This window comes from Sycon ciliatum, chromosome 2 (assembly GCF_964019385.1).
Source record: "Sycon ciliatum chromosome 2, ocSycCili1.1, whole genome shotgun sequence".
Classification (NCBI taxonomy): Eukaryota; Metazoa; Porifera; class Calcarea; order Leucosolenida; family Sycettidae; genus Sycon; species Sycon ciliatum.
This window is the reverse complement of record NC_088644.1, coordinates 3325765-3349857: the sequence shown is the minus strand read 5'-3', so window position 1 is coordinate 3349857 and position 24093 is coordinate 3325765. Positions and strand designations below refer to the sequence as shown.

Here is a 24093-nt window from a genome sequence, read left to right as displayed (position 1 = left end):
ATGTCGCCGCGCCGCCAAAGATGAGGTCAACATTACTCATGCCTTCTTCAACAGCGCTAGCGAGAGTGGAAGAGGTAGTGCAGTATGGAAAGGAAACTCGTGCCATCATCGCCTTCGCAGAACTGGCTTGTGGCTGTGCAGTGGCTGACCGCACGTACGAAGTAGAGGAGTCGATCAAGGGCTACAAAACGCAGAGTAGTGACGGGAAGAAGCACCAGTTGAAGACTACTGGCTACTATTTGCACTGGCACTTGATCTATCTGGGAGAGTGAGAGTTTGTGCTATCGATAGCTCATCAAGACACACCGATGGTGGCACTGCACTAGATTGGACCATCCCTCCTTCACCTAAATCCTAACAGAGGTCAGTATCGCCAGCGGACACCTTCAAAAAGGCTTCATCAGATTTTGCAGTTAGCCCTGCACCGACTAGCATCCACTCGGAATCAGCTGATACATGGATCATTTGGACGAATCGCCAGCAGCAATGGATCAGCAGTTGACGAAACTACTTCACCAGCACAGACGGTGAGTGCAGTTAGCGAAGTCACACAGTAACCACGTAACTGCAATATTTTAGTTTCGCCTCGATTAGGTGTCACACGTGCAGGATCAGCTGATTGCCGCTGGCACGTCTAGATCATTTAGGAAGTAAAACTTTGCGATGCCAAAAGACAGTTTGTAGTAGTTGGTGGGTTGCCGTTGCCGTCAGTCACTTCGACACTCACAGATTGTTCTGGCAACCAACCACCGACCGTGTGCGTCTGGTGCCTCTGCTTAGGAGAACTAACTAAGCTTGAACTGCTTCATCATGCATGTGTTCGCCCGTGATCCAACATCACACATGTTGACAGCGTTGTGTCGCTAGCTTGTTCAAACTGAAAGCACATACACCGTGATCACAACTTCACAAGGCACTCCAGCGCTGTGATGATTTCTTCCGCTCTAGCACTAGCCACGCAGGTATACGCTTGCTTGGCATTTTCACCGCAGAGACCTGCCGATCCTTTAGCACTTCCCAAAGGCGAACGCCAACCAACTATTGTTTTCGTTAGTCTATTAGCGCTATAGCGAAGCAACCGTTATCAATGCTCACTTTCTGAGTTTCACTTGTAAGGCCAACACACGTAACCGCTCGTGGCTGAAAATGAAATAAGGGCGGAGATTGTGCCAGGCGGATCAAGCGGGTTATTGTACCGCGACGGAACGACAGGACGGCACGCAAACTACATCGGCATGGTCGTGGAGAAGGTAAAAAAAAACTTTATCGCTGCATGGTAATCTTCAAGCGGCAACAGAAAGAATCCATTCTTCACTCATCACTTGGCAATTGGGCCTTGGGGTCACCCGTAGATCTACGTTCATGGATCTAGATGAAGCATTTCACTACAGCGGTCAGAGTCCGCAGGATCTAGGAATGCCGCATCTGCACTAGCACTTTTCGTGTAAGAAAAAAACTGGACCCTGTCCCATGCCATGGGCCATGGTGGGCAGAGGGCAGCTGTAATAGTTAATTAGTTTGGCGCGTGAGAGAGGAAGCAACCAGCCAGGGTACAGCCGCCACAGTGTTCATTTCAAATAAAACTACAGAGTTCTTGAAGCACGTAGCCAGTGTGCTATTCAGTGAAAAACAAGATCAAAGAGCAAGGACTACTGTCTGTTGAACATCAAAATAATGCCGTACTCTACGTGTACATGTTCCCTTGTTTATCCAATTGCAGAGATCTGATGTTTGAACTGCGTCGCCTGTCACACAAGGAGAAGGTGGTCACACAACACCAGGAGCACTTTCAAACTCTCCTGGACGCAGTCGTACAGCAACACGTTCAGAGACTGTACTCCGCCGACTGCCCGGACGAAGACGATGACTACGAAGAAGAAGAAGACATAAAGAAACCCGAAGCTCTGGCTGAGCCTGAGGGAGAGCAATCGGTTGCTACGGCAACCGAGGAAGAGCAACCTGTTGCTACGGAAACCGAGGAAGACGCTGAAATGCCAGTTGCCGTAGAAGCTGAGGCTGTTGAAGCACCACGGGATCCAGTGGACAACCGCCCGCCTGAAATCCGTAATGAGGTATGCCTATAGCCGCTCAATTGTCACAGCATCTGAGGCAGTACTGCATACCGCTACGCAGAGAGTCGTAAAATACGATTCCCTGCCGCTACGCAACACTACTGTCTTTGACATCCACTATACAGTACACGGTATGTAGTCACTTAATGATAATGAGGCTTTCTGGTAGCGATGCTCATTTTATCATTTTTTTCTTTCTTTTGCGTGTCCCCTTGTGCCCGGTCTAACGACCCTGCCACGGTTTTCTTGCTCGTCTTTGTGTGAATGTCGACTCAGATGCAGCACTTGGTAGCACAGCGGCCAGTGACACACCTCCTTCGAGGAGAGTTCCGTTCACTACTGGAGCGGGCGGTCAGCGACAGTACAGATCGCCTAATACGCCTGCAACGTCCGCGTGCCACTCCACGACGGCCTGTTGACTCGAGTACAACTGAAAGCGGCTCGGCGCACAGGGACCAGGAGGTGTCACGACATCGTGCCCATGGCACTGGGCATGCCAGACACGGTGGCAATGCTGGCACTGGAACCAGGGTACGCCAGGGCATCCGTACCATCGAGCCGCAGGAGGTCAATCTCTTGGTGAGTGCCTTTGCAACTACACCATCACATGCACGGTACATGTTCATGGGTGTGCAAGGAGGAGCCTCGGAGAGTTGTGTCCTGTTCTTGTCCATATCACCATCATCATTGAGCAAGCTTATGACCAAACACAAGGGAGATATGGCATGACATGGCATGCCATGAGGCTCGACATGCAGTGTAGATCGCATATCACAACAGGTTGAGTTTAACTACATAATTATACTACCTTCTGTTGCCTATGTCCCATAGCAAGTCCTTTCCGAGTATTGGGTTTAGTGCCATGTGCAGGTCAGATATGGCGTGTCCACTGTGTATTTGATCTATGGAAGGAGTGCCGTTATCATGCAAATATCCACTGTGCATTGCATGCCAGCACTATCCACTGCTGTGCATTGCATACCAGCACTATCCACTGTGCATTGCATCATACCAGCACGCTTGCGCATGCCAACTGTTCATAGCGGTCTACACATATCCGTGGGGGATTGCACTTGATTATAGTTTCGTTATTGACGTGCAATACAAACAGCACGATGTGCACTGTATGTCTGTCCCTTTTGGTGAAATGCAGAACCAAATGGAGCGGATACAGCAGGAGGAAATTGTCCTGGAGGTCGAAGAGATCATGCACCATCAGGTTGTCTCTGCTATTCTGGCCAGCGAATTCCGCAGTGCTCTCGAGCAACACATGGAGGTGAGAAACATGTGTGGATTCAGTGGTCACGTAACCTGTACGGTATGAACTAGCTAAAAAAACGGTCAATCACATCATGACCAACTCCGGGCTGACACCACTGTATGTACGGGTAGCTATAGACTGCCGGGAGTCATGACTTCTGCATTCACTGTTGGCTCAGTCATGGCAGGGGAGGTCATGATGTGTTTAGAGAGATGGTCGTTGTCCACTGGATGCAGGTCTGGTGGGATTGGTCCGGGACCACCGGAGGCAGGCCTGGTGGAGCTGGTCCTCAGGCAGGGGTGTTGGGACCGATGCGGCAGGTGCAGCCAAAGCTGCACCCGGTGAATACGTTTAGTTTGTGATTTTTGAAGTTTGATTGGAAAATTCCCAGGGGGGGGGGGGGGACTAATATCCCGCCTCTTCATTGCCGCACCAATGTGGAATACCCTCCGACGTCACTTTTAAAGTTACTCGCACCTTTTGCTACTGTACATGCATGTGTAAATACAAGGCATGTTGCTTTTCTGTAGGTCTTGACCTAATGTCGATGTTGGGAAGCTAGTCAGTTACTCCCGAAAGTCAAAACGATAATTACCTGTGTCATGATGTCCATTTGTTTACGCAGGACCGACTGCAGAGGGCTGGCGGAAGTGGCGAGCAAGTGGAGCAGTTTGTGCGAGGCCTGGCACATCGACGGCCAAGAGACCACCGTGCGGCGCATACACGACACGGTGCATCGTCTCTGGACGGCGCCGAAGTAACCGGCCTTAAGGCGGACGTGCGGGCATTGACGCGGACCGTTGCGGAGCTGGAGCGCCTAGTCAAGCTCAGCTTTGATCTGCACCTGGACAATCAGCGGGTACTGCGGCAGGAAATGGCAGCTGTGTCTCATGCTGTCAACGCCCAGCAGCACCAAGGTAAGCGCCGCCTGGGCCTCACACCAGTATACATATATGAAGGGCATAAGCTAGTAAAGTATCTCTGCCATAGCATTTCCGCCACACCATCATGCACTAAAATGGTGCTCCCATTGGGCGATTTCGGCCAGCTTTCTTTCCGAGTCACCCCAATTTGCACAATTATGTGGATATGTGTCATCACGTGTGATTATCTGCGACACAGCAAGAGCTTGGCAATCTAAGGTGTTCAGTTTAGCAATTCTCTTTTACTCTTTGATCTTGTCCCGTAACTGCAGGAATAGCGTCCGTAGGCACGGCAGGCCCTATGCAAGGTGGCACGTGCGTAGTGTGCCATACCTGTCCCAGTGATGCAACATTCTACAGCTGTGGTCACATGTGCACGTGCTGCCAGTGCGCACACGATCTGCACGCGCGGCCGAATCCCGTGTGCCCAATCTGCAGAGCGCCAGTCAAGGATATCATCCGCGTCTTCCATGTGTAGTGGGTGGGCTCTGTCTGTGTAATTGATCCAGGTGTATATGCGTGTTGAATTTGTCACCGTCTAATGCCGCATGATGCATTGCCATTATCCATCTCAGTACAATGAGATTCATTGACTTCGCATTAGCAAAGTGTCCCGTTGACTGAAAACGTTCCCTGTTTCACATTAAATACAGATACTCATCATGGTGTTTGCGCTGCCTTTTTCAACGTCAACATAATCATGAGGCGTTTTGTATCAAGATTGTTTGTCGATGCAACTTGTTTTTATTTTCATACGTACCTGCACTTGAAGATCGTCACTACACAGACTCTACTAGGTTGAATTCATGTTAGAGGTGGTCACATACCCACCGTCGGAATTCAGAGAGATGTCAAAAGTGACTGGGGATTTCCCCTGAGCTTACATCGCGCCGTTTCTGATTATGAATGCCATCACCGGCACAGCTTCAAGTGCTTGATTTTTATATCGCCACATTTTTAATTCTTACTTCACCATTTGCTCGGTGTCATCTGTACTAATGATCATGATTGAAGCGTACACAATCGCCCTCCAAAGAGTGTGCAACTCGAACTTTTGTGCAGGATGCAAGTGTATGGATCAGCACAGGTACCGAGTCATTTCTGAAATAACTCACAACAATGACAACGGAACACACAGTCATCAAGTGGTGCCATGTTTCTGTCATATTATGTATCCAGTGGGCGATTTGGCTTGCCGGAAACTTGAGAAAGAGCACTCCCTGAAGAACCACTGGCAGGCTACTATGGTAGATCTAGCCTGCGCAGCATCCATAATTGCAGCAACAATGCACCACATGTGTGTGTGTGTGTGTGTGTGTGCATGGGGGGGTATTTTATTATCCAGGGTCAGAGTTAGCCACACTCTTTTTTGTTTCACACGAAAATTTAAAAAGTCTCACCACACCCCTCCTATTTTGAAAAAATTGAATGAAAACTGTGACATTCAACTCACACCATTCCAGGATGCGATGCACACAGTAACGAATGCACTATTTTTTTCTTGTACCATAGCGTGTATCTGTGTGTATGTTTGTGTGATATTGAAACTCACGATTCCATGCTGGCAGCTCATGCAGCCATCACAACCCATGCACACACAGGCATGCACAACAAAACCATCCTTTATACATTGTAATGCTGTGGGAGGAAACGATGTGAAAGCTTGTACAGTGGACAAGACACTGGTCAAGGGACAGAAAGACTGGCGGAAACACATCATAAAACTAGAGAACATACTTTTGTGGAAGACTAGCACAACACCTAGATGTACTGTACAGACACTACCCGGCTAAAAAGTCAAAACACAAAAATAACAAAAAGAAACGAAGTGCAACTTCATGCAAAATTCACTGAGCTGGAATTGGAAAAATATAACTCTGCTGAAAGCATAGCTAAGCATACAGATCACCGCTATGTGAGTTGTTTACCACGCTGCATCAACAGTCGCTTGTTCATGGACTTGAGAGCCCGGAGCCGCAGCCGCTGCTCCTCTTTCTCCATATCAATGTCAACATCGCCATCCTGCTTAGATGGAGCTATGGCACACGTGGCATTAAGCGGGTTTGGCGAATGCGGAGGTTTTGCAACAGCCTTGCTCCCCGCCTCGGGAGATTCAGGCTTCGCGGACGACTCAGCAATTGTCTTGGGAGCAACGGCAGGTGACGATGTTTCCACAGATGCCTTAGTCACAGGAGCAACGGCAGGTGACAGCGCTTTCACGGGTGCTTTAGTAACAGGAGCAACAGCAGGTGACGACGTTTTCACAGACGCCTTAATAGTAGGAGCAACGGCAGGCGATGACGTTTTCACAGACGCCTTAATAGTAGGAGCAACGGCAGGTGATGACGCTTTCATGGGCGCTTGAGTAACAGGAGCAGCGGTAGGTGATGACGTTTTCACGGGTACCTTAGTAACATGAGCAACAGCAGGTGACAATGTTTCCACAGGTGCCTTAGTAATATCACTGGAGTTAGCGGTAGGAGGTCCTGCTTTAGGTGGTGACTTGGTTACCTTGGTGACAGCAGGCGGCGACACTGTCTTGCTCACTGGCTTAGTAATTTCATCGGCCGTCGCAGAGTGAGATGCTGGTTCAGTGGGCGATTTCGTTATTTCGGTTACAGCAGCTGGTGATATAGTCTCGGTTACTGGCTTAGGAGTAGCATCGGCTGATGCAGATGCAACTACTGACTTGACAGCAGCCGCCTCCGGCAGCTTGCGCTTTATTCGACCAGGATTGATAGTGACTAGTCTGGCCGGCTTGGTCACGACGCTGGCTGGTCGTTTCCTGTACCTGTACTCCGGACTCCTCTCCGGAGAGGACGTAATGACCACTATATCATCCGGGGTGACTACAGCGGCAGCAGCAGCAGCAGCAGCAGCAGTAGGTACAGGTACAGGTGCACTGTCGACAGACTTCTTCCTAGTGGATGCTTTACTGCTCCTCCTGCTGCTGCTGGAAGTGGAGGTAGATAGCTTTGGTATCTTGGCTGGTGACTCAAGTGTTGCCCTGGCATTGGCTAGTTCTGTCTCGAGCTCTCTCCGCCGCCTCTGCAGCTCGGCTAGACTCATGCCATCTGGCGTGCACATCTGGCTGGTACTGTCAGGTGTCACGGCCACTGTCTTTGCCAGCGAGTCGTCATCGAACATGTTTTCACCGACCATTATCTCCACCAGCGGGCATTCACCACCCTCGTCCAATGACTGTGCTGGAGCTGCTGACGCCGCCGCTGCTGCTGGTGCAGCAGTGGTCTTTTGCGGTGAAGATGGCATGGCAGCATGTGAAATCGGGTCTTCGGTAATCACAGAATCAACCATCGGCGAATCTACCTCAGTATCCTGCACGGGCGGAGCCGTGTTCAGGGGCTCGATACCAAGCTCCTCTTCAGCGAACAAGCGACCTTCCTCAATGACAGCTCGGATCTGCTCGTCACTCAACGTCTTGATTTGGTCGCAGCACAACTCCTTGACCTTGACCAGAGAGACGCCCTGCAAAAGTGAGGGTTGCAAAACAAGAGAATCAAGCCCGTAGCATGGTGAGATACTCTTAGAAGGACCACAACGAGCACTGAAGACTATGGAATACAAGACTGGCCATCAACAGTACTGTATCTACTACCCTATGGGAAAGCCTGTTGACTACGCTAGTGAAATAGAAAATGAAGTTGAAGACTCCACTGCAGCTCTACTTATGGTTGATTCATATGGCGGTAAATAGTAAATACACAGGCGGCGATATGGCGGTAAGTACACGTGTTCAGGTGATTCTACTCTCTCATGCATTCAGTGTTATAATTACTATCCAGCTCTGTCCGACTTGTGTTCAGTTGCCTGCATGCTCCAGTTTGTGTTTGTCTAGGATCTGCTGTGTGCGTTTCATCTCTCTGTTATGTCTGTAGTGATCTTGTGTCTTGGTGCCTGAGGCGCGCTTGCTGTCACGCATTCATGTATTCATGCTCTGATGTCTAGACTTTCACTTTGCTGCGTGCGCGGCGTACGTGCGCGTGCGCTGCGTGCGTGTGCCGGCTCCTTTCCCGTGTATCTATGCATTATGTTGCTACACTACAGTTCCGGCTTATAGTTCCGTTTTGACTTTAGTTTTCTCAGCTGTTGCTGTTGTTGTGCTTTTTAGTTGTTTTCAAGTCAGATTCCTTTTTCCTTCTCTGTTGTTGCTCATGATTATCAAGACTGTAAAAGTATGGAAGTAAGACAATAACTCCAGTGTGAGTTTATGAGCTATTGTTGGTAGTTTGGGTGCTTGCATCCAAACATCTGGTCCTTCGAGCCGGATCAGTGGATCCGAATCGGTTCGAGAGTTGTCATTTCGTAGATCTACCAGTGCAGTGATTAGAGAAATGGCGGAACCTAGAAAAAGTAGCAGGAGCACGAAAGGTGTTCCCCCAGTAAGGTTCAGAGAGCCTGAGGCAGAGCTAGACGATACGAAGAGTAGTGTCTCTTCCCTGACATCGTCCGCTTCCTCTACTGCTTCCAGGCGTCGCAGAGCGGAGTTGAAGGCGGCGGTGCAGCTAGCAAAGCTGGAGCAGGAGTTTGAAGTCCAGCAGCTCAAGCGACAGAAAAGAATCCTGCCGCTGGAGCTAGACGCCGAGTTGGCTTCCATTGAAGGACACGAACTAGAGTCAGAGGGACGTCCGGAGGAGACGGAGCCGTCCACTGACGCGTCATTTCAGACCTGCGCTGAGAGCCTGGCGTTGTTTGCGGGGAAGATGGCGGCGTCTGATGATGAGACTGACGATGACGACCAGGCAGTCACGGAGCGAAGCGTCTCCGCTGGTCATCCCGCTGCAGGTTTTGTAGCTCAAGCGTTCAAAACCGACGACCGGTTGAACGGGGAGCTCAAGTCTGAGACTCTCCAGAGCCGTGGCGTTTCTCGCCTTGATGGAGATGGCTCCACCGCAGACAAAGCGACCGAACAGCAGGACAGCGTTCCTGCTGAAACACAAGTGTCCACCCCTGTCGGTGTTGACAGGACGCCAGCTCCGGTCGCTGTAGGGCTTGACAAGCCTAGTGGTAGTAGTACGGAGATTACTCCAGTAGTACAAGGTCATTTGGGAAGATCGTGGCCTCAGGCAGCTTCAGATACAGCACGTGGAAAAGCTGACAGAGTGAGCAGCTGGGTACAGGGCGTTCAGAGTGCACCCTTCAGTGGTATCAGCCAACATCAGATCCAGCCACTGGAACTACCCAAGTTTGATGGTTCACAGAAGAACTACATCAGGTGGAGGCAGAAGTTTCTGAGGCTGGTGGACGACGACCACATGGTCTCAGAAGATTACAAGATGGCCCGTCTAAGGGAAGCTCTAGAAGGTGGCACGGCAGATGACCTGATTGCGGATCTGCTGGATGGCCCTGGCGCATACAGCGCTGCGCTCAAGGAGCTAGATGAGTGGTATGGGAGTAATGACCGCGAGCTCGAGCGCCAACAGCAGGAACTTCTAGCACTTCCACGGATCACCTCAGAAAGAGACTCCGACAAGCTGCAGCAGTTGGCCGTCAGACTGCGGAATGTTCTGTTGAACATGTCAACTGCCAGTTTAACACCAGGCCGTGATCTTTACATCGCAATCACGCAGAAGCTTCCCCGCGGGATGTTGACGAGGTTTGTCGAGTCTCATGACGATTCTTTAACGAACGTGAAGACACTATCCACCTGGTTGATGAAGCGAGTGCACACCCTGCGTCAAGTTGATGCCAGGCTGACCGAGTCTGACCAAGATCAGAAGAAGCCTGCACTGTCCAAGCCACCGCAGCGTCCAGCTCAGAACCGACCATGGAACCCCAGGGGGGCGGAGCGATCGTATGCTGCCGGTCCCCCCAAGCAGAGTGCACAGTGCCTGAAGTGCAGCGGCAGTCACCCCCTGGAGCGGTGTCCTGCCTTTGAGAAGATGTCTGTCCCTGATCGCTGGCAGCTAGTCAAGAGCAGTAGTCTGTGCATCTGCTGTTTCCGGCCCGGGCACAGAGCGTACAAGTGTGACACCGGCAAGTGTACGGTCTGTCAGAAGACGCATCATGCTATGCTGCACATAGAGCAAAAAGGGAGCGCTTCCAACACACGCACCACCGCAGGAGCGTCCGCCAACGGCACGCCTACAAGCGAGAAGGTGACCTACCATGCCAGTGCAGACTCAGTCCTGCACCCGTCTAGCAGCACAACGTTCATCGATGATGGGATCTCATTCATGACTGTGCCAGTATTGCTGAAGAACGAGGACCGAGTGGTCGAGTGTACTGCTCTCTTCGACTCTGGGTCGACAGCCAGCTACATCCAGAAGGACGTTGCAGATCTTCTTGGCATCCAGCCAGCATCGCAACCACTGAAGGTCCAGACGCTAGGAGGGAACAGCGTCAGCACAGATGCAACCCAGTCGACAGTCACCATCTCCAGCATCGACGGGAGCTATGTTTCCTCATTGAACGCTTGGGTCTTGCCACAGGTAACTGGAGACTCCAACATCATCGAGTGGCACGCGCGCAAGAGTAGTTGGGACCACCTACGAGAGATCGACTTCCCAGTCTCCCATAGTAAGAAGATTGGTATCCTCATCGGCCTCAATGCTACGCCGCTCCACAAGGCTCTGGAGGAGAGATGTGGCCCACCCGGCAGTCCAGTGGCACGACTCACCCCGCTCGGTTGGGTGTGCTACGGCCCGACATCAGCTCAGGCTGACCCAGCTCGTGTGGCCACCCATTGTGCTGTCCGTCTACCGAGTGACAGCGTGGAGCAGGCGGACGATCGCTTGGACGACCTGGTGAAAGACTTATGGAATGTCGAGAGTGTCGGTCTCGGAGTCAGCCCAACGTACCGAACGCCAGCCGAACAGGAAGCAGAAGCCATGACGACCGCGACCTTGTCGTATAGCGGTGGGCGGTACTGTGTCGGCATCCCATGGCGCAGCGCGGATGGCCCGAAGGTGCGGAACAACCGGCCAATGGCAGAGCGCCGTCTCCGTAGCCAAGAAAGAAGTCTTGAACAGAAGCCGCACATCGCGGCAGAGTACAACCGCGTCCTTGTATCGCACATGGCAAAAGGGTACATTAGGCAAGTGCCAGCAGAAGAGGTAGCTGCGGATGGAGAAGATCAGTGGTTCGTTCCGCACTTCCCCATCGTTCGCCAAGACAAGGTCACCACCAAGGTGCGGGTGGTGTTCGACGCGGCCGTCTCTTGGAGTGGATGTAACCTCAACGAGGAGATGCACGCAGGCCCACCACTGCAGAGCGACCTTGTACACATCCTGCTACGGTTTTGTATGGAGCCAGTGGCAATCGTCGCCGACATCAGCGAGATGTTCCTTCAAGTTGGCCTCCGGCCAGACGACAGGAAGTACACCAGATTCCTGTGGCGAAAGGACAACAACAGCGAGCCCGAAGTCTTTGAGTTCAACAGACTGATTTTCGGGATGAAGGCATCGCCCTACCTCGCCACCAGAGCGTTGCGACAAACGGCGGAGGATTTCTCCAGCAGTGACCGAGACGACAGCATCGACATTCCAGCGCTGGTCAACAAGGCTTTCTACGTCGATGATCTTCTACACGCTACCCAGGACGAGTCCCAGGCAGTAGAGATTCAGCAGAAGTTGGACGCAACACTCAGCAAAGGCGGCTTCCACTTGCACAAGTGGCACAGTAATTCAGCAGCCGTGCTCGACGCTATCCCACCAGCAGACAGAGCACCCCAAGCCCAGGTCATGTTAGAAGACGCGGCTTGCAACGCACCGCCTGTTTCCAAGACTCTTGGAGTGACCTGGATGGCAGACAAGGATCAGTTCACGTTTGTGTATAACGCGCCAGCCGAGGACTATGCCATCACGAAGAGATCGGTCCTGCGGAAGATGGCGACGATCTTTGACCCGCGCGGCCAGCTGCTACCGTTCACCATCAGAGCGCGGATCCTGTTTCAAGAGGCCTGTATTGCCGGCCATGGTTGGGATGACCCTCTCAGCACAACAAAGGTGAAGAAGTGGAAGACGTGGTTCGCGGAGCTACCGGACCTCACCTCAGTGTCAGTTGATCGTTGCTTCAAGCTTGCAGGAGCACTCCCACAACCATGTGCCACTGAGGTTCACACCTTCACGGACGCGTCCGATGCAGCGTTCGCTGCGGCATCGTATGTGCGAGTCACCTACCCAGACGGACAAGTGAAGGTCACGCTGTGCATGGCAAAGAGTCGTCCAACGCCAATCAAGAAGATGTCAATTCCGAAGCTCGAGTTGAAGGCAGCGGCCCTGGGCGTACGTTTGAGCACGGAGGTCGCCACAGCTCTTGACATCCCAGTAGCGCACCACTTCTTCTGGACGGACAACATGAATGTTCTGTTCTGGGTGCGTTCTCACAGTCGCAAGTTCGCCACAGACGTCGGTGTGAAGATAGCGGAGATCCAGACAGTGACCTCTGGTAAGCAGTGGCAGCATGTGCCCGGCAAGTCAAACCCAGCAGACCTCCCAACACGCGGAATGACAGCTTCAAGTCTCGCAGCGTGTGACGAGTGGTGGCAAGGCCCGAGTTTCTTGCAAGCGCCGCCGTCAGAATGGCCGAACCGTGACATCGTTGTGCCGACGAATTTGCCTGGAGAAACCAAGCGCCACCAAGCATCGTCCCTGCTAGCCACCGGTCCGAGCATTGACCGCCTCCAACCAGATCGATACAGTTCCTGGATTCGCCTGAAGCGTGTCACTGCGTGGTGCAGAAGGTTCTTTCGGCACGCCAGCAAAGGGAAATGCTGCAGGCAGGACACACCGCAGACTGGAGGATCGGCAGCGGTGGAAGGCACCATGGTGTCCCTCGAATACCAGCGTACGAGAAAACCGCAGAAGTTTCTCGTGCAGCCCCTCACAGTTACTGAACTGGAGTCAGCTGAAGATGTGTGGTTCGCTAAGGCTCAGCAAGACGAGTTCAATGAGACGATTGAAGCGTGTAGAAGTCAGCGGCCCATCCCGGCGTCAAGTCCACTGCTACGCCTACAACCGGTTCTGGATGACAGCAACCCTCAGCTACTGCGGATGGACGGCAGGTTGAGCACGGCACATCACCTTCCCAGCAGCCTTCGTAGGCCCGTCATTCTGCCAACGAAGCATCCGGTCACAGCCCTTGTAATCGCTCATGAGGATGCGGCTCACAATCACACTGCTGGCGTCAACCACCTGTTGTCGACCCTGAACTCGAAGTTCTGGATTGTACATGGCCCAGCGGCAGTGAAAAGGCACCGGAGCCAGTGTACGGCCTGCAAGAAGATTTGGGCAAAGCCTGCTCAACAGCTGATGGCACCACTACCCGACTTCCGCACCGAGGAGCCTTTCAGAGCTTTCAGTCGGGTGGGCGTGGATTACGCCGGACCCTTTCTGACGAAGCAAGGGAGAGGAAGAAGTCGAGCAAAGCGCTATCTCTGCTTGATGACGTGTCTTCAGAGCAGAGCAGTTCATCTTGAGATGGCGTATGGCTTGGACACGGAGAGCTTTCTGCTGGCATTCACCAGGTTCGCGAAGAGAAGAGGTGTACCGGATCTCGTCGTGTCCGACAATGGTACCAACTTTGTGTCAGCCGAGCGTGAGCTACGAGAAGCCATCGAAAGCCTCAAGAACAGCCAGATTGCCGCTACCATGGCCTGCAAAGGCGTGGAGTGGAGGTTCAATCCGCCACGCTCACCGCATCACGGCGGGGTCTTCGAAGCAATGGTCAAGTGTGCCAAGAGAGCGTTGGTCGGCATCTTGCACAATGCTGTGTGTTCTGATGAGGAGCTCCAGACTGCCTTCACCACTGTTGAGGCTCAGCTCAATCGTCGACCTCTAACGGCCCAGAGTGGAGATGGACAAGACCCGGAGCCGCTAACACCCTCGCACTTTCTAGCGGGATCGACGACCGTGATGACCGCGGTCGAGGAAGATGGCCAGGCGTACCACCTCAAAGCCTGGAGGGTGTTGCAGAGCTGTTTAGCCGCGGTCTGGAAGCGCTGGCTACAAGAGATGGTCCCAAAGTTGAACATACGTCAACGATGGCAGAAGAGCCTTCCCAACATCCGGATTGGAGACGTGGTGCTTGTCCTGGACGCGCACACTCCTCGCGGCCAGTGGCCCCTCGGGAGGATCGAAGCGATCTACCCAGGCACCGACGGAAGAACACGTGTTGTCGATGTGAAGGTGAAAGGGAAGCAATACCGCCGACCTATCACTGTGCTCATCCCGATAGATGCGGTGCGCACTCCCTGAGCAGAAGAGTTACGGCAGCTATTGCGTTTTGCACCACTCATTAGGTATGACAATCTGTGCTGTGTGCATGATACTTGTTAAGTCTGATAGAAGGCTATAGAACTAACTTTAGGGTCATTCTTATTCCGCTGTAGAGAAGATTACGCTCTACCTCTCTTGTTTACGCTCTACTTCTTTGTTGCTTGTTCGTGAAGCTACAGACGATTAGTACATTGCGATTTAGAGTGTTTTCGTTCCCATTCTGCTTATGGTCCCTCAAGGAGGGGGTGATGTTCAGGTGATTCTACTCTCTCATGCATTCAGTGTTATAATTACTATCCAGCTCTGTCCGACTTGTGTTCAGTTGCCTGCATGCTCCAGTTTGTGTTTGTCTAGGATCTGCTGTGTGCGTTTCATCTCTCTGTTATGTCTGTAGTGATCTTGTGTCTTGGTGCCTGAGGCGCGCTTGCTGTCACGCATTCATGTATTCATGCTCTGATGTCTAGACTTTCACTTTGCTGCGTGCGCGGCGTACGTGCGCGTGCGCTGCGTGCGTGTGCCGGCTCCTTTCCCGTGTATCTATGCATTATGTTGCTACACTACAGTTCCGGCTTATAGTTCCGTTTTGACTTTAGTTTTCTCAGCTGTTGCTGTTGTTGTGCTTTTTAGTTGTTTTCAAGTCAGATTCCTTTTTCCTTCTCTGTTGTTGCTCATGATTATCAAGACTGTAAAAGTATGGAAGTAAGACAATAACTCCAGTGTGAGTTTATGAGCTATTGTTGGTAGTTTGGGTGCTTGCATCCAAACAACACGCCTGCCCATACACGCTCTCTAAGCTGCAACATTACTCTGGCACTCAACTCTCCTTCTCACCACCACCATCACCACCATCAGTTTGCGCATGGTGCCTAGTCGACGCATGGTTAGTGGTATCCGACATAGCAGGCTGGTACATCAGGTAGCGCATGGCGCGTAGCAGATGACACAGCAACCATATAGCTCGATTGCGACGTACGTTTCGTCCCCGCTGGACTCATCAGGCAACCTTCTTCTTGGATGTCTTCACACGGAGCTTGACTCGGGAGAATCAATCGAAATCGAGCTATGTCGCTGCTGTGTCATCATCTGGCACAATTCTAGCTAAACGATGCCCCAATAGACTAGGGGCTGCGGGAGCTTGATAAAGATAAATACCAACAACGATTCGGCTTTAGATGTTGAATTTTGAGATGGGGGATAAGAGCATACAGAACACAAGCCTTGTTCCACAAGTGGGCACATTCAATATAACCCTTAAGTTAGGCCTTAGCACAAGTCTGAGTAAACAAGTTTCAAAAAAGCCAGGAAGACCTACCTGCAGTGGTTTCGGCAGCATTCGATCAACCGCAATTGCCGACAGGGCTGAAAAGGCTTCCTGCACCATCCGCTTGCGGTCATGCAGGTAGTGTATGAGAGTTCGCGGACGAGACTCATCGTCGAATGCGGGCTGGCCAGAAGCCACTGGCCGTGCGGTTAGCCCAGTCGCTGCAGAGCTTGGCACTTCTTCAGCAACGTTCGCTGAAGACGACGTAGTAGACAAGGACGGGGTGGGCTCAGCAACAGTCTTGGTCACAGTTGCCAGAGGCAAAACAGCAGCTGCAGCAGCAGCAGCATTATTGTCCGCTGCCTTTGTCGCAGCCTTGTTTTCTTTGTCCTTGTGAGCTGCTGCCGACCCATGATGACGGTGGTGGTCTTTGTGACCATCAGACGAACGCTTTCCATTCTGCTGGTGATGTCGGCCATGTCTGTCTTTGCGCTCTTCACTCCGCTCCCGATGTCTGTGTGAAGACTTGGATGAGTGACTGCGGTGGCGGTGGCGTTTTTTCCGCTCATCCTGCTGTGGAGACCTGGACCGGCTGCTTCTGGAGAACAGAATGAATACAAAAGTGCAGGAAAAACAAACAAAAAAAACAGCAGGTTTTTGCAGAACAGAAATTTCGCTTAGCCAGTGACAGTGATGCTACATTTATACAGCCTCGCTATAACTTAGTTAGAACCGATAATGGGCAAAGCTGTCGTATCTAGGCCACTATGCTGCCCATGAACTTACTCACGTTATCAAATACTGCTAACCATCCAATATTCATGCCACTAAATGTTCGCGGTTTTTCAGAACCAGCAAGTTAACAATGGCATACACTCACTATTGAAGTTTTACGTCGCACTGGGCAATATCTGCAATATGCTCTTCTCACAAAGATTGCCAACATGTTTACGTCCCAAGCATCACCCATTTGGCAGCAGCACACCACTTTCAGCCAGCGTGTTGTTGCATCTCTCTCTAGCACAGGCGAAGGAACCCGGCGGCCAAGTCATGGCTTGGATCGAGTGCTGACTTATCATTCATATCGGTCAGGGAAAGCATTGCTTGCTGACGTGATAATTGTCAGCCACAAATGCCCGGGTAACGATCGCATGCTCGATCAAGAGAATAGCACGTGTGACAGCCACTGTGTAGTGAATTTACTAGTGACTGCTCTCCGGCAGCTGGGTACACCATACAGGTACTGTCAAACCTCAGTATAAGGTACCCTGTCACACCACCGCTCCACACCGCGCTCCTGGCCGACCCATTCCACCATTCCACTTGCACATCACCACTACCAATCCACAGCAAGGACAATTCCGTTGAGACAGTGATATTGTAGAACCTCCAGACAACCATTTTGCTCCAACAGAGCTCTTTCGTGGAGGTAGTAGATAATGGATGATTCAGGTGTATGAATGTTATACTGTAAGACCAGATATTTTAACGTCAAGTAAAGTTAACGACCTCCGGATTTTTGTTGGTTAGCGAGGTGAAATTCTAACGGATTCTGTCTCAAAACCGGCAAATGACTGTACATGTACATATCGTTTTGCATATAACGACTTCAAATGTTAACGATTCTTTCAAATTCGTTAACTCAGTAGAATTAAATGTTCGTTAACATTACTGGTCTTACAGTAATTGGCGCGCATTTTTCTGCACAGAATTGTAGCACGCCCTAGGAAACCGAGGTGTTAGGAGATAGCAGTCCGTCCGAACAGTGGTGATAATGCAAGCATGCATTGCTGGGACATTGCAGGTAGCGCTTGGAATGGTGCGAAAAGCAACCAACAGACAGTGCAAGGTACGACTACTGTAGTAGCAACACACATAATACTGTATGAATATTGAGAAGCCACGTTGATATAATCGTACTAGTCCCAGCTGCCTGAGAAGATGTGCAAATGAGCCATTTCCCCATACAGCTACATGTATAACATCATTCATACGCCTGAGTTATCCATTATCGACTACATCCACCGATGAGCTCTGTTGAAGTGAAGCAGCTGTCTGGACGGCCTACAATATCAATATCTCAACAGACTTGTCCTCACTATGGATTTGTGATGATCACGTGCAAGTGGAATGGGTCAGCCGAGAGCGCATTGTGGAGTGACTGACATTTATGCAATGGCTGAGTTTGTCGCTAATTTCTCTTCATATAGCACACTGGATATAACAACATTTTCTCTTTGCACAGGATAAAATGTACTTTATGGAGAACCCTGCATATCCTTTTGCAGTCATTTGACCATCGATACACAGTGTATTGGTTATAAAGTACAGCTTGTTTTACGTTCTCTGGAGGAGCTATGTTATACTTCAGTTTCACTGTACATGTAGTAGTGAAGCACGCGCAGAGTTCAACGCGGTCTGTAAAATAATGTGATGATCAGCGCAGATTGCAAGTGCCTCTCGTGGGTGCCATGCAGTTGCCTTTGCAATGTTTGCATGCTCATGAGTTTTTCCCGTTGTCTGTTATCCTCTGCCCAGAAGTACATCTGAAGCACATGGGAATGCTATGGCTTCTGAGATTCGCAAATCCATTGTAAAAATAGGTTCACCTCGTATCAGAGCACTGCCACTGGCGCCATGGCGTATTTGGTAGGCGCATGAGTGGGCACAACTAGGCCTCCGCGGAATATGCTCGTATTTTTACCGATAATTCCTTTGAGCATTGCTCAAAATTTCGACCAATAATTATTATTCCCGTAATTCCACCAATAATTCTCCAAATGATGCTTTTTTTCTTCCCTTTTTTGCAGATACCGTACCGCGTACGGGTTTTTTTGCCACTTGTCGGGCAAAAAAATCACGGTTCGCGTGAAACTCGGCTGGAAGCTTTTTTTTTCTTTCTTTTTGAAATACTGGGCGATCAACTTCAGGATCACAAGCTTTTTGGTACAAATCAGGGTGTTATAAATGGAAAAAAATGAAAAAGAGGGGCATTGCTCAAATTTTACCGATTATTCCACAAAAATTGCCAATAATTCCCGTTTAAAAAATCACACCGATAATTCCCGAAATTATGCCGGCACATTCCGCGGAGGCCTAGGCACAACCCAACCCAGACTGGGCCAGAGCAAAGCATTTACTTTTCCCCCAAGACGCATTGTACTTCAATATCGTGCATATTAAACTAAACTCATACAAACCAGCTACCTATGCTATGTTTAGCAGAATATGAAAGAAATAGATAGTATCCAAATAAATTCACTGGTTTGAGGGGAAAAAGCACTCACTTTCTTTTACGACGTGGAGACCTCTCACGAGATGATTTCCTTTTCTTAGAGTGGCGGCTCTCGCCACTCTTTCTTTCTTCCATGACTGCTGATCCTCGCGGGAACGACGCAATCGAACAAACAAGTAAACCTCAAAACTCCAGAAGAAGACACACAATCATGTTTGGCCGGCCAACTTTGCAAATATTACTTTGCTTGCGTTGAAGAAACGTTTTCATTTTGTGTAGGTTTCAAAAAAATCACAAGATCGTATCAGTGCGTGATGCAGTCAGTTTTGGTATCCGATGGGACTTCCCCTACTCACCTCTCATTCTCAATCATTACGACATTAGGCCACACTTTGTTAATTCATTGTTTAACGTCCTTTTTTTCGCGAAAAGGTACGCGGGAGGGCGGAAAAAAAACAAAAGCCCATTCCAAAAACTGGAAACCCCAATCAAACATTTTGACCAGTAAAGCATGTGATATATACAAATATTTCTGGGTCTAACGGCACTTGCAGGCATAGAACAACACTCTTTGATGGTACATTGGAGCACATGCCTGATGAATCCAACAAAACAGGTACATAGCATGGAGTTAGCATGTCATGAATTCATTACATCTGGATTTTTACTAGGACACACACCGTACGATATTTAAAAGCCAACAAAAAAAGAAAAAGAACACAAGACAAAGGCATGCCCGGGAGGCAAGATTATAAGTTTAAGGTCATGATCGGCACACTGTGAAACTACACAATCATGTATTTACAACTTCGCATATTATTGGTACTATAGTACTACTACTTTCTTGTTTTTTTTTCCGGTCGGAGGCAAAAAGGTAAGCGGGCGCGGACGTTAAACAACGAAAAAAGAAAGGGTGGCCTTATCTCAAAATCAAATCAAGACCGGGCTACAGAACTGCTAGTGCAGCAACCGGCAATCTGTGCAGGGCCCGGGCGGGCACACGTATTCATCGGGGGTAGGTTTACCATGTGGCATGTCTGTGTAGCAAGAAGGAGCCACGGGTACGTGTGATCCCCAGTAGCCTAACCAGTAGGCAGTAGGGCAATGCCGCATTGTCCCGGAAAGAGTGGGGTCCTGTGGGTTAGTAATCCCACTCGTGGAATGGTGCCTGCCTGGCAATGGCTCGAACCAGGGAGTAGTAAACACGTATTTTACTACTTACTCACTGACTCAAGCCCGCGACCCACAGCCCCCCCCCCCCCCCCCCCCAGTCTACCATGGTCTCCTTGCCAGTTGTAGTGGCCCCTGATCAGGCGTTGCATTCCATGGCGGCCGATCACGCACACACACACACACGCACACACACCATTGGACGCCCATCGCCGGAGGCGATGATAGCGATGCTACAGCAGAAGCCATAGCAGCTTGTGCTGGGATTGCACCATTCAACAGGTTGCAAGGCTGAAGAATTGACCGCCACTATTCAGCCTGGTCTACACCACGCAGCTATGAAGTGGCTTTTTCTGGTCAGTGAATCCCTACTTTTTGGTCTTTTCATTTTTTTCACACACACACACACGTACACACACACACACATACACACACATACACGCACACACACACACACATACACACACATACACGCACACACACATGCACACACACCACGCACCAGCGCTTGGTTTGCCATTTCACTTGTTTTACGTCGCAGTTGATATATCGGGATTCTACAGAATAAATATGAATGCCGAGACGTACTCTTGGTGCAATGGAGTCGGTCTGTATCGGACAAGGCTCCTGGCAGTCCGGTACAAGATGCGACTCCAGACCTACAAGGCAGTGGTAGCAAATGTAGCATGACTTGCACGGCAAGAAATGAAAAAAAGAAAAGAGGCAACGTCGGCACTTCAAAAAGAAGTACACATAAAAGCAAAAGTGCATGATGCGCTGGTACATCAAATTACCAAGCAAGCTGCATGTCAAGGAGAGGAGGATTAGATCTGTGCAGAACCAGTGTGGATTTATAAGTTAACATTTCATGATGCAGCCAGTGCGATCATTTATATGATGTAAGAAAGTACATAGTGATATGAAAACTACTGCTAAGAAGTATGGTGTCAAGAATGTGGACGGCGGAAGTTATAAAAAATCGACTCTGAGGCAAACGACTCGGAGCGTCAACACGGTGAACTGGCTTCAAGAACAACTCTAAGCCCTAGTCTCCATCACTATCATCTGTGTCGCTCATTTCTAAGTCACTGGAAAGATTACCTGATGTCTGTCTATTGAGTGCTGGTGGTGGCGGCATAGCGGATTGAGCGGAGGCAGATGACATATACGATTGATCAATTTTCTGATCCAACTGGCCGGCAAGATCATCGGAGTCATCAGATGAGCTGCTATCGTCGTCCGATGAATCTCCACCACTATTGCTGCTGGATGAGCTGGAGTTGTCCGAGTCACTGTCACTGCCGCTACTACTACTATCACTGCTACTTCCACTGCTGCTTAGCTGCTGTTGGGGTTGAGCCATGGTTGGAACACGGATAGACTGGCTGGCAAGGGAGGACATGGCCACGGCAGCGGGCACCCTCGGCTGTGACATGGGTGACTCGTTTCCCGTCACAAAGTCACAGTCGTCATCACTCTCTTCGTCATCGGCCAGGGGCGCAGCATCATGAGCGGGAACTGGACGCTTCGCCGGCGGCATAAAGTCATTCTCATCTCCATCCAGCAGTGAAGACTTGGAGTTGTCTCCGGGCCCGCCTTTGACCGCTGCTCCACGCGCTCGCTTCACGCGAACGTTACTCCATATCCTTTCTAGGACGATACTGCCATCGGGCTCAATGATCATGACACAGTCCTTTGTTGTGAGCTGCGTCGATCCCCGGTACTCAGACTGCGGTGTTGTGAACTTCATTGTCACCGAACGATCGCTGCCCACCTCCACGGAGCCTGGCCGACGTGAGGAAAACGATGCCGGCTTGAAGTCATACTGTACCTTGTGATAGGAGAGCGAGGAAGACTGCAAGAAGCTGTCACCGAGACGCACCTGCACTTCTCTTCCGATGGGCAATGGGATAGGCGCAGAGGCCTTAGAGCTCATAGTCAACCGCCGCACACCAAAGACGCTGCGTCACTGCCACCTGAAGCGGAACAACAGGATTGCACAGAAAGTGGATTGGGTTGGAGGGAGGCACACGCCACGGCCAGTATAGGAAAATCATTGATATGCAGACTCAAATCAAACAGATTTTCCAGCATTACTGGCATTGTCATGCAGAGCCGGGTAAATTAGCAGAGGAAGTAAATGTTGTACAAGTCATGTATCTGGATGGGCTGACACGAGTATCAGACTGTCCCACAAGAAAGTACATGGCGATCCCGTGCACCGGCACTCCACCATCGCTGTAGACTTCTGCAGAGATCCAGGTTTGATAGATGACTAACACCTGCTAGGGTACCCTTACATAATATCCATATCCTGCACACCAGCTATAACCTACCCGGTAAGTTTACGGCACTTACAGGCCACTTTCTTGTTCATAATTGAGGCAGGTAGTCCATTCAGAAAAATAACCTCATCTAACTTTTGACAACTGGGTCAAAGGTGTGGTCATCCCATAAGCGCTTGTGAAATCATTTCCAAGTCCACCCAGAGTTTGGAGATTTCAGGGGGTGGTCGGCCGTTGAGAGGTTCAATAGCCAATTGAGTCATCTTTCCAAGATTCCTTTTGAATCGCTCCCCTCTCTCCCAGGTAGACACACGCAACTAGTTTCTGGTAGTGAGCAAGTACAAGTGTGTGTGTGTGTGTGTGTGTGTGTGTGTGTGTGTGTGTGTGTGTGTGCGTGTGTGTGTGTGTATGTGTGTGTGTGTGTGTGTATGTGTGTGTGTGTGTGGTGGTCAATTCATTAGCCTTGCAAGCTGTTGAATGGTGTAATCCCAGCACAAGTTGCTATGTCTAACATAGCTGTTCGCTATCATCGCTTCCGCGATGGGCATGTCTGAGGTCTGAGGTCTGAGGTGTGTGTGTGTGTGTGGTGTGTCATAGCTGTGTGGTGTAGACCAGGCTGAATAGTGGCGGCCAACTCTTCAGCCTTGCAAGCTGTTGAATGGTGCAACCCCAGCACAAGTTGCTATGGCTTCTGCTGTAGCATTGCTATCATCGCCTCCGGCGATGGGCGTCCAATGGTCCAATGGTGTGGTGTGTGTGCGTGTGTGTGCGCGCGTGTGTGTGTGTGTGTGCGTGTGTGTGCGTCAGAACGAGGAGCAGAGAATATGCTAACCAACCTATCTAAAAGTACATGTGTCCAGGGACTAGGAATAGGATTTCGCCACAAGACAAATTACGGTATAATACCTGTATCGGTGATTAGTAGCGATTTGTAGCCCTTTGTTCAAATACTCCTGGAGTGGCCTGCAATATCCTCCGCAAAGTAACGCGAACACATGTGCTGGAACATTAGAAAATAAGATACTATTCCCTCGCACAATAAACACAGCTATTACTACAATACATTGCCTTCTCTAACACGTCGCGATTATGCTACAAACAAAATTTAATTATCTTCAAGACAAAAACAATCAAGGCCTAATTATTTTCTCCACAACTCAAGCCACAAATCAAAAAGTCAACGAAGATTTTGATTTCGATCTCGGGCAGCAGCACCGCGCCGCGGCGACCCGTCAGCGCGTGACCATGGACACTGAAATGGCGATATAGAACGCTTGAAAGCTCGAGAAAGTGCTGAATCGACGTCGACCCAGCCCTGTAAAAAAAAGATTGAAGAGAGAATTTCTTTCCGAATATTTTCAAGAAGTCGACTCGACTGATCGAGATATACTTCTCCGAAACTCATGATCCGTCTGTACGAGTGCTGAGGATCTCGGAAGAGGAGACCACCATGTCTCGGTATATTAGCTTGGTGGCGGCAGTATCAGTGCTGGGACTTATTGCCTGCTGCTCAGCTGATGGTGACGGCGTAAAGCCCATTACAGCTGTTTTGGACGCTAATTGGCGTTCAAGCCCTCTGCTGCTAGAAATCAGGTACGTTTCACAGCCTTGTTCCGATTCACACCAGGCCTAATTCACACGTCCATTTTCC

At 50.3% G+C, this 24093-nt stretch overlaps 4 protein-coding genes across 5 annotated transcripts in view; 2 read left to right on the top strand and 2 right to left on the bottom strand.

Annotated features, from left to right (window-relative positions):
- LOC135808277 (uncharacterized) lies at window positions 1-5307 on the top strand. 2 transcript variants are annotated; one of them, XM_065321444.1, is made up of 6 exons: window positions 1-527; window positions 1721-2072; window positions 2349-2651; window positions 3226-3348; window positions 3959-4250; window positions 4529-5307. In XM_065321444.1, exons 1-6 carry the CDS (start codon window positions 457-459, stop codon window positions 4732-4734), a joined length of 1347 nt encoding a protein of 448 aa, XP_065177516.1. In that variant the 5' UTR covers window positions 1-456; the 3' UTR covers window positions 4735-5307. The 2 variants fall into 2 exon arrangements, with proteins under 2 accessions (XP_065177516.1, XP_065177517.1); XM_065321445.1 differs by lacking the exon at window positions 1-527 and adding an exon at window positions 1069-1250.
- Window positions 5308-5775: 468 nt separating this feature from the next.
- On the bottom strand, window positions 5776-19314 carry LOC135808276 (mucin-5AC-like). Its single transcript, XM_065321443.1, has 3 exons — window positions 19040-19314; window positions 15804-16350; window positions 5776-7742 (listed from the first exon to the last, which is right to left on the bottom strand). Exons 1-3 carry the CDS (start codon window positions 19120-19122, stop codon window positions 6168-6170), a joined length of 2205 nt encoding a protein of 734 aa, XP_065177515.1. The 5' UTR covers window positions 19123-19314; the 3' UTR covers window positions 5776-6167.
- Window positions 19315-20665: 1351 nt separating this feature from the next.
- LOC135808275 (ELL-associated factor 1-like) lies at window positions 20666-23603 on the bottom strand. Its single transcript, XM_065321442.1, has 2 exons — window positions 23349-23603; window positions 20666-22133 (listed from the first exon to the last, which is right to left on the bottom strand). The coding sequence occupies exon 2, from the start codon at window positions 22091-22093 to the stop codon at window positions 21203-21205; it is 891 nt and encodes a 296-aa protein (XP_065177514.1). The 5' UTR covers window positions 22094-22133; window positions 23349-23603; the 3' UTR covers window positions 20666-21202.
- A 163-nt stretch (window positions 23604-23766) lies between these two features.
- Window positions 23767-24093, top strand: part of LOC135808274 (UDP-glucose:glycoprotein glucosyltransferase 1-like) — a gene marked incomplete in the record, with an annotated part of 33086 nt that continues 32759 nt past the window's right edge. Inside the window, 1 exon segment of the mRNA XM_065321441.1 lies at window positions 23767-24035. Within this exon segment, the coding sequence (XP_065177513.1) occupies window positions 23893-24035 (143 nt within the window).